Source organism: Monopterus albus, unplaced genomic scaffold (assembly GCF_001952655.1).
Source record: "Monopterus albus unplaced genomic scaffold, M_albus_1.0 scaffold42.1, whole genome shotgun sequence".
NCBI classification, from domain to species: Eukaryota; Metazoa; Chordata; class Actinopteri; order Synbranchiformes; family Synbranchidae; genus Monopterus; species Monopterus albus.
This window is the reverse complement of record NW_018127922.1, coordinates 587,923-597,606: the sequence shown is the minus strand read 5'-3', so window position 1 is coordinate 597,606 and position 9,684 is coordinate 587,923. Positions and strand designations below refer to the sequence as shown.

The 9,684-nt window shown below is 39.2% G+C and overlaps 1 protein-coding gene across 4 annotated transcripts in view; it reads right to left on the bottom strand.

Moving 5' to 3' along the window:
* Positions 1-9,684, bottom strand: part of gabrg2 (gamma-aminobutyric acid type A receptor subunit gamma2) — a 45,671-nt gene that overhangs the window by 22,068 nt on the left and 13,919 nt on the right. For all 4 annotated transcript variants that reach the window (XM_020599762.1, XM_020599763.1, XM_020599764.1 and 1 more), the window contains exons 4-6: positions 7,984-8,204; positions 6,440-6,522; positions 4,506-4,646 (exon numbers count right to left, since the gene is read on the bottom strand). In XM_020599762.1, the coding sequence (XP_020455418.1) occupies positions 4,506-4,646; positions 6,440-6,522; positions 7,984-8,204 (445 nt within the window). The remainder of the gene's footprint in view (positions 1-4,505; positions 4,647-6,439; positions 6,523-7,983; positions 8,205-9,684) is intronic.

Here is a 9,684-nt window from a genome sequence, read left to right as displayed (position 1 = left end):
CGAAAGAAAGAAACCAGTATTGATTTCCTTTGTGTTTGATATAAAAATGCCTCTTGCTCGACTAAGCAATGCTAAGCTCATTTACTCGACTAATGGCCTGGGAAAATGGTTAACGGCCAGATCCCAGTGGTACTATTTGATTAATATAAATGCACCATATTGGCTACATTAATCATTAGCTTTAGACAAAAATGCTAACCACCTATTTCTTGGGAAAAACAAGTCATTCATTAATCTTGCTTCTCCCCTCATAATCTATCTTCCTTTCCCTCCACTCTATCAGTTAAACACTTGCATATGTAATGTGTTAATGCAAGTGCACCACTGTTGTTGCATGCAAATTGGTGGCCACTGATAAGTCATGTACTATAAAAATAGCAGATTTAGTTTTATCAAGCTCTGAGAGGAGCTAGTAACGTACAATTTCAAAACACTACTTAGTCACACAGCATTTTATCTGAAATGCAGAGTCAAAGCTAGTAAATCTAGCATGTTTATAATCTTTTGATTGCTTGGTTTAGAAAGCTACATGCATATTATATTTGTTTATATAATGTTGCTTATATTGTTTCTGAGACATACGTCCTAAATATTTAGCTACAGATGCAGTAAATCTGCATACTTTGCTCATAGTTTGATTTCCTTACACAGTACATTTGATGTTTATAAACATGTGATGTGGATTGTGTTCTGTAATTTTCCTTTGCGAGATCAATAAAATGCAATAGCTACCATATATTTCCATTTGATTCCCTTCAAACTTCTCTCTCATTTGTCTGCTGCTCCTCGCTGCTGCTTTCTCATTATTTTGTCTCTGTCCCCATCTGCACTATGATTTTCTAATCCACTCTGAACTCCAGCCTGGCAGATGGGTGAGAACACAGTTCCTAGCATGAGCCTTAACTTAGTCACCAAGGGGTTAACTTTACAGTTACCTTAACAGCAGCACCGTAGTCCTAGTGCCTTGATTGCCTATGTACATTCAAATCTTTTATATGTCTTTTAGCCTCTTTCTGTTCTATTCTGTTCACTGTGTCCTTTCAAAGGTCTCTTCTTGTAAAAAGCAGCAATCCTTGTTTGTTTATTTTATTTTAGACCTGAGAGAGAGAGAGAGAGAGAGAGAGAGAGAGAGTGTGTATCTGTGTATGCATGAAAATATGTTTGTGACTATGTTTCCAAATGCAGGTATAGGCTTCCAGGCAGTGCAGGCAGCCCTGATGTGAAGTGACATGTTGAGAGACTAAGCCTTTGGACACTAGCAGAGGCAGGGAGGAGAAACCAAATAAGACAGACATACCCTTTATAAAAAAGCCACAACATAACTGCATCAGAACAGCAGATGACATGTCCCCCACCCCACTCTCCAAATTTCAGTGTCACTCAATTGTTCCCAAATCCTGCATCACTTTTTACCATAGATTTTTGCTTAAAAATATTCAGAGAATATGAGCACAGATATATAAATGTTGCAGAGTTCTACTATGACAAGATGAGCCTGGGAGAGACTGACTTGTCCCATGGAATGAGAGAGGATATCTTCATCTGTCTATTTGCTACAGTCATCATTGTCTGGATCAGACTAATTCACCTGCATGCCTGTCTGCTTTACTTACCATTATGTCTCCCTGTGTTGCTTCACCTGACCAATTTTAACCCAGTTTGAATGATGCTGATTCAGTAGTACCTAAACTGAAAAAAAATAAATAAAATAAAACCAGGTTCTGAAGAATAGCTATAACTATCTGTAACATTCCAAGTAGGACAAAGACGCATAACCCTTTAGGTGGCAAAAATTTTGTCCTGAGTCTTTAGTTTACAGCAGAAGAAAATTTAAGAGTGTGAACATTTTCTTTAAAAACCTTAGCTGAATTCTACTGTCAAAAAGTAGATTAGATAGATTCATCATCTCGGAGTCCAAGAAGTAAACACAGGCTCATCTAAGCCACTAGTGCAACCATTACCAGGTTTGAAATGCACAAAGGGAGCTGCCGATAATGCAGCATATTAAGCACCTTTCAGCACCACTGCCACTGCAGGGTGAGTACTTGACACAAGTGGATGATTCTAAAGCCTTTTCTGACTGATTTTTGAGACAGATGCTGTGTTCATGAATCTTAAAACAGGTCAGGTACCCAAAGTGACAGCAAAATGAGACAAGAGCTCTAACAAGACAGCAGATGGCTGTGTGTGGAAATAATAACCCAGATCAGAAAGAGAGAGTCAGAGGACACTGCAAATGTTCCGCTACAGCTTATCCTCCTATGCACGTTGCTTTTTCATGTTGTTACGTGAATAATTCAAACTGAAAATAAATAAATAAATAAATAAATACAAGTAGCTTTTATTTTTTATAATCACCTTGTACCTCTTCAGTCCAAGCATTTGTTCTTGCAGAGTCAATGTGCACAGTGTCTGCCTCGCCGTGTGTGTCTGGGTGTGTGCAAGCATTACCTTGGGGGAATTACAGAACAATTGGCTGTTACTTCCATGATTACTCTGGGTAAGAGTGCATACAAGCATGTTTCTGTGTATTTCTAATAGAAGTTGGTTTGTTGACTACTATAAAATGTGTGTTTCACATGTGTGGTTTGTATGATTATAAATACATTGCAGAAGCCAATAAATTATTTTTAATAATGTATATAACTAAATCAAACATTTTACTGTGAATAAACGTTTCTAAGAAGAGCTTTCTGTTGAAGCTGATGTGGTGTTTTGTCAGTTTTGTTGTTTACCTTCATAGAGCACAGGACTAGAGCATTAGATAGTAGTTTTTTGACCCTTAGCAAGCACAATACTAACTCCAACTTGACACGTCATCATGGGATAGCAGTGCTCATTAGTTCCACCTCTACCAGCTGAAAGTGCACTGCATCTACATTTAAAGAAAGGCAAACATTCATGTACATGCATATGCAGCACAGCTTTTGACATGATTATTATAAACTACACCTGCATGATGATCTAAAAAAACACAAAAAGCCCACCAAAAGCATTCAAATTTGTATAAAGTAGTGAATTCATGTTACTACCTGCCTATTGACCTAGCTAAAGTATGTCTTTAAAAATCGTGTGTGTGTACTGTGAAAAGGAAGCTGCAAGCATACCAAATGACTAGACATTATCTCCAAATGATGGCATAAATAATAACCCTACTGCCACATGAGTGATACAGTATCTCTATGTCCAGGCTACAATTTATACTAAACAGATGGCAAAAAGAGATCCATCCCCCTGATCAGTTTTCACATAATGGCCTTGAATCTAACATAAAATGGGACTAGGTTGAAGCTAAAAAAGTTTGGGACCTTGATGTTGTCAGGGAACCAGAGACAAGCACAAAGAATACATACATCTCCTTGCAGAACATTACTTACATTACTTGCTAACATCTTGAATATAAACATAAACAGGCGCCTGTATATGCATGCGCAGTTTTGGCCTCTCTAAAATATCAGCATTCTCCTGGGAAAGTAGCTGTTTTTCCACATGCACGCATTTTTATTTGTGCATAATTTCTCCATGGAATTCAACCAGTGCAGCATAAAAACACTGTATGAATGATGCATGTTTTTTCTGCTTAGTGTTATTTAATCGGCACCACCAACCTTGTTAAAGCACACCATGAAGAACATGTGACTTAGGTATGAGAGGTGACTGTGTTGGAGAATTGGGAGAAAAATGTCAGTGAGAAAGTCTTTTTGTTTTGTTGGTAAACAATATTTATATTTCACAAATTTTAGAATATACTTTTACTAGTCTCTTCTGTGCATTATGTTCTTAGCAATCACTTTCCACAGAATAAAACAAAATATGGAGCACAACAGACGAGCGCCATGTAAGAGATTTTCATAATATTAAATAAAATGAAAATGGCAAGTCTACTTTTTAGTATTTGTTGGTAGAGTTAGTGTATCAGTGGGGAGTCATTAGGACACTGGGACAAAAATTTCAGCTTACAAAAATGTGCACTACATTTTCAGCTACATCAATTATGGATTTTATGTACAGTATTTGGATCTAAAAGTGGATAAAAATACTACAGATCATGCCCCCTTCTCTAAAAGTTAATGCTGTAACTGGACCCGTCTACAGATCAGCGGTGATATTTTACAGATCAGACTTGGAAAGGACATGGTGACTTCAGACAGAGAAAATAAATTAAAACTTTATTTGATAACAATGCGCGAGAGGCAGTGGGATGCATGGTCGGCCCAATAATAATAATAATAATAGTGAGGCACCTCATAACATCATATACTGTATGAAATGCAATATTTCATACAATTCGTCTGTTTAATATTGCTCAACATGAATATTGTGTCCTGCTGCAGCAACGGAACCCCTATTGCCCTAAGAAGAAATTACTTTTGTCACACGCAAACGGTACAATCTTGCAAGCAGGGTGTCGCTGGCAAAGAACAAATGTATTGATTCAGGCCTTACTGAATAAATAAGACTATTTTTCCTTTGGCTTATTGGAATAGAGGAGATTGTTTTCTTACCTGAGACGGTCCTCACAACCTCAGTGGTGTTCCTCAAGCCCACAAAGGAGAACTGGTAGAGCCTCCAGGAGCGAGTGTCCCCAACATCCACTGGCCTGCCCTTTCTCCACTTGTACACAATCTCCTCCCTGGGGTAGCCGTCTGAACAAGACAGAACAGTGTGTATGATGTGAAGCTTAAGAGCTCAGAGAAGAGAGAAGCTTGGTGCAAAAGCCACACAATATTTTTCAAAGACTAACCGGCATCCCTTTAGGAAATATCTTTAGATTTGCTCTCTGCTATTTAAAAAAAATGTGGTGCAAGGGCATTCAATATAAAACAAAAACATGGAGCACAGTCTGTTTTATTTCAGAGTAAGCCATACTCACAAAGTCAGCTAGCTTGCAAATAAATAAATAGATAAATAAATAAAAGAACTATTATATAACGGACTCCTGAACAGCATGTTGACAGAATATCCAGTATGGTTGCAGGGAGAAAACATATTTTTTCTGAGACGCTCAGTTTAAAACAAAAATTACAATGTTGATCCACAGCCAGCATGAGTGTGAGTGCCATTATATTACCTCAAGAGCAGGCTCTCTGACTGTCAGGATCATAATAGTAATCTCACTTTCTCACTTGTCTGATACCGATTCACTTGAGCAGATGCATTATTGTGTTTGTTAGTACTGAATTTCTGTCTTGTAGGTACTGTTGTAGTAGGCCTCTTTTAACCTAACTGCAAGTCGACCTTGGAATTGTGCTCCTTATCCTGTGAATGGACCTTACTAAATGTTCCTGAGTACAGGTACAAAGTCTGACTGTAACAATCTTTAGCCAGTTCTCTTGAGATTTCAGTCCAGTGAAGAGCTGTGTGCATTTAATGATGAAATGGCTTGAATAATGCACATGAACTTTCAGCAGTGTAAACTTTAAATGGCTTTATGACTAAAGTGCTGTGAGACATCCAGATCTGCCCATCTGGTACGTTACAGCTAGCGGGAAAGCTCGTGCACTGGCAGTGCATCCAGGACAAATTATTGATTCAGTGTCCTATTGGAAAACTAGAACAATAATGTTCCTGGAGCTCAAATTAGTTTAGATTGGTACCACTTGTCTTCTTGGGAAAGTTGAAGAGGTAATTAAAATATTAAAATAAATAGACCAAACTTACTGTATATTAGTGCTTAACAAACAAAGCACTATAGTGAGACTGCCATGGAAGGCACTGGACTGCCCATCAGAATTAATCTGAGGCTCGGTGCTGACCCATTCTCCCTCCTGAGCCAGGACCAGTATATCATACCTATAAAACCACTGCAAAAGACACCGCACTGGAAATTGTAACATGCTTTGTGGCACATGTTGAAAACATATACAGCATGATAAATGTACAACACCCCGACTGAACTCATGTGCTTGTACATCAAGCAATTTTCAAAGTTCTAAAACATCTGTGGCTTTCATCAAACCTACAATAAACGCCTCTGTTCTATTTTTAGCCTCTTTCTTACTGCTCTGAAGCTATTTAGGAAGCCTTCTCTCCGGAGAATATCTAATAGTGCACCTCTCTGTAGATCCATGGCAGCCCCATTTACATAACTTGCCCCCATCTGCTCCTCACAAGCAGTGGCCAAGTCATTTGGACTCATGTCAACTTTTGAAATGTCTTTTAAAACAGTATTGCAAAATGCTGGAAAATCTAACATTACTTTGCCTTTGGATGAGTTACAGTAGCAATGAGACATCTATTATTAAATCCCTTTACTGAATGCTGAGATATACTATGAATGAACGGTTTAACAAATATATTTGTTCACATCTTTCATATTTTGACAAAAATTGTGAAAATGGTGTTTTCGATAGACTGTGTGTGTGTGTGTGTCATTGAGATGACACAGGAAGAGAGAGAGGTGTAAGACTTTAGGAAATCAGCATATGGACAAACGTACAGCTTGAAAACTCCAGGGGACATGAGTGCTCATCCATTGGGAAGTTGTTCAGTTTAAGCTGGCACTCTGCATCGATGGTTAACCTGCAGAGACACAATATTTGGATCCACTGAGTCAGTTACTATAGTAGAAAAAAGAATGAAAGAATAAAGCAGTAAAATGTCTATGTGTGAATGCATATTTTAAACTACTCCACAATCAATCACTAAACAATCATTTATATTAAAGATTGTGTTGGAAAAGTCAGAATGAAACCCCTAACCTTTTCTGTTTTAACACCAGGTAATATAATATACATTATAAATTGTGATATAAATTTATCAAAAACCAAACCAATGTTTTCAAAAGCAACACACCCGCTTCTTCTTATCACACTTGAGGAAGTTTGAAGGCAAAGTCATTAAACTTCTCCTTAATGAGAGAATGACCTTAAATGACTTTACCCATCACGCACATGCTTTTGTAATGTATCATTGTCCGTAGAATCGCACCGGTCATCCTAATTATCCAGCGGTTAAATTCTGAGATCCTTAACAAATTAATGAAGTGGTGGGGTAGTGTTCTGCATAGAAGAACATCCATCATGGCTTGACTGAGTCCAGAAGAGTTCATTTTCTCTGTTATTATCACTGATGATATACTACAGTGTCAGTATAAGCATCCACTATATTTGTGATGGCATGCAAAACATGAGCAGTGAATATTTCCCTTCCATCTACTCTCTTGTCTTGAATACAACAATCATCATAGCATTATGTCCACCTGCGTAATACTGTGTCCACAGGAGTCAGTGCAGCAATTGGCTGGCACTCGTGTCACTCTGCAGCCCACTGTGCATCTTCTGTGAATCTGCGTTTCCATAGTTTTACTGTCAGGAAGAGCACCATTGTGGTGACCATTCAGTGAAAAACTCATGTAAAAGGAGTGAAGACTGTGTTCGAGAGGACAAGTTAGAGATAACTGTTTAGAAACAATGAACAGCCTCCCCACTCCAGGTGTGAGATCACCACCATAACCACTGAATGTTTCTCTTCATAGACACCAGTGAACAGTATTTTTCATTTTCAAACAAAATGGAATCTTTTGAAAAGGATGAATGACATTTAAAAGTTAATCTACAGTAGATCAACCTCATCAGTGAGCCTTGGGTGTCCATGACCCTGTTGCCGGTTCGCTGTTTGTAGACCACTGTTGCTAGGTACTAACCACTGCAGACCGGGAACACCCAACAGGCGCTGCAGTCTGGGAGCTGCTCTGACGCAGTTGTCAGCATCACACTTTGGACTTTGTCAAAGTCACTCAGATCCTTATGCTGCCTGTTGTTCCTGCTTCCAGCACATCAACTGAATGTTCACTTGCTATGTGATATACCCCACACACTGACAGGTGCCACTGTAAAAGATAGTCAGTGTCATTCACCTCACTTGCCAGTGGTCGTAAAGTTATGGCCGGTCGGTGTATATCGCCTCATGTTAGTCGTTTCTACACTGACAAACTCTATGGAGTTAGGCCCCCTCACCAGTGTCTCACACATTATGCTTTACCTGAGGGTGTAGAGTATCCGACCATCATTCGCGATTCGAAGCATGCGATTGGGTGTGGTGATCCAGTGGGCGTCAGCCTTCTTCGAGTTCCGAAAAAAAGTGTCTGGGATCCAGATCTTCCCAACCATGTTACTGTTGAGACGCAGAACCTTCATTGTGCTGTTGAATTTTAACCTTTTGTCATGCCAGGTTTGGGCAAAAAAGATGTCGATGGTATATTCCTGGTGGCAGAGGAAACACAGATTTCCTTGAATTGACATGTTTAACTTGAATGCTACTAAACCTTGCTTTATGTAAGACACTAGATAAAAAAAAGTTGGCTTGTCAGGAAAACCTTGCCAACAGTATTGTTTAAACCCAGTGCTGTCAACACTGTGTAGCTTTTAGTTGTCAGATGCAATGAGATCAAATCAATGTTTGGGCTCCAAAAGCACCACTCAGTTTCTTCTGTTTAAAGGGGACCTTTCTACACCAGGGAAAACCTAATGCTGGAACACTCCTGAAGGTACTTCCCCAGATAAAATGGCATCTAAGCCAAAAAGTCTTTTTGTCCCTACTAAAGAGTTTTGTTGAAATAGAACCCTGAACAGTTCCCCTTGTATGGCAAAAGTATTATCGAACCTTTTAACCTGCTGTCTCAGCAGCACTTTGTCCAGAGCCTGACAAAACCTTCTGTCTCCCATTCTTGTCACAGCTGTGAACATACTGGAGATATGAGGGATGAAAACATAGGCAATAGATGCATGGGCAGGGATGAAGAGCTTAGAGCAAAGGTGAGATGTGCTCTACTAAGAGAGGGGCAGGAAAGGCAATGAGTGACAGGAGGACGAGAGAAAAAATGGGGATTTGTGTGCAAGAGAGCATCAAGGCATTAAATTCCTGACAAAGCTTAGCCAACAATAAACCTGAAATCCATGCCAAAAAGTCCTAAACAACATTTGAATTACAACATTTTCACTAGGTCACATTCCCACCTTTTCAGCATCTTTTCTACATGAGCACCAGTTAGAGCAAATCCAGTGCTGATAGAAAGACTGCATTAGGATCTTCACCTGGGTCTTTTTTCCTTTAACTGACATTTCAAACAGTTGCATATATCTACTGTAAGAAGAGCTAAAAACTGCTCAGCTCTAGTGGCTCCTAAGCATCAATTTATGATTCTCTCTTTGTTAGTCGTCTCCTATCCCTTCTCCCTCGCTCCCACTCATGAGTTGTAATTTTGCCATATTTCAAAAATTCCTAACACACAATTAAGAATTCAGAATTGAGTTCATGCTTAGATGCACACCCCCGCACCATCGGTCTATTCTCTGCTCTGAAGAAAATCTACCAAACTGGCCACATTTGTCATGTCATAGGGTGAACGCAGTGGCCCAGTGCTGATTACCGATGAATGTGAAGCAATCAGTCAACCTTTAATGTCAACAGAATGCCCTAGCTACCAGCACACGCTCGTGCATGTATGCAGACTATTTCTAAGTGATCCCATCAGTGCATCTCTTCCAACTTCACTGTGACTGCAGTTATTGAGAGTGGGTGTTTTAGCTAAGACTAAGTGAAATGTAACACCACCACGATGTAGGGCAGACTGCTCTGCAGGATTACAATAGAAGTGGGTTCTCAGTGGGATTATACAACAAAAACATTTGTGCAAAGAAAACATTGACGCATAAAACAATGTTGATGGTGGGATTTATAAGA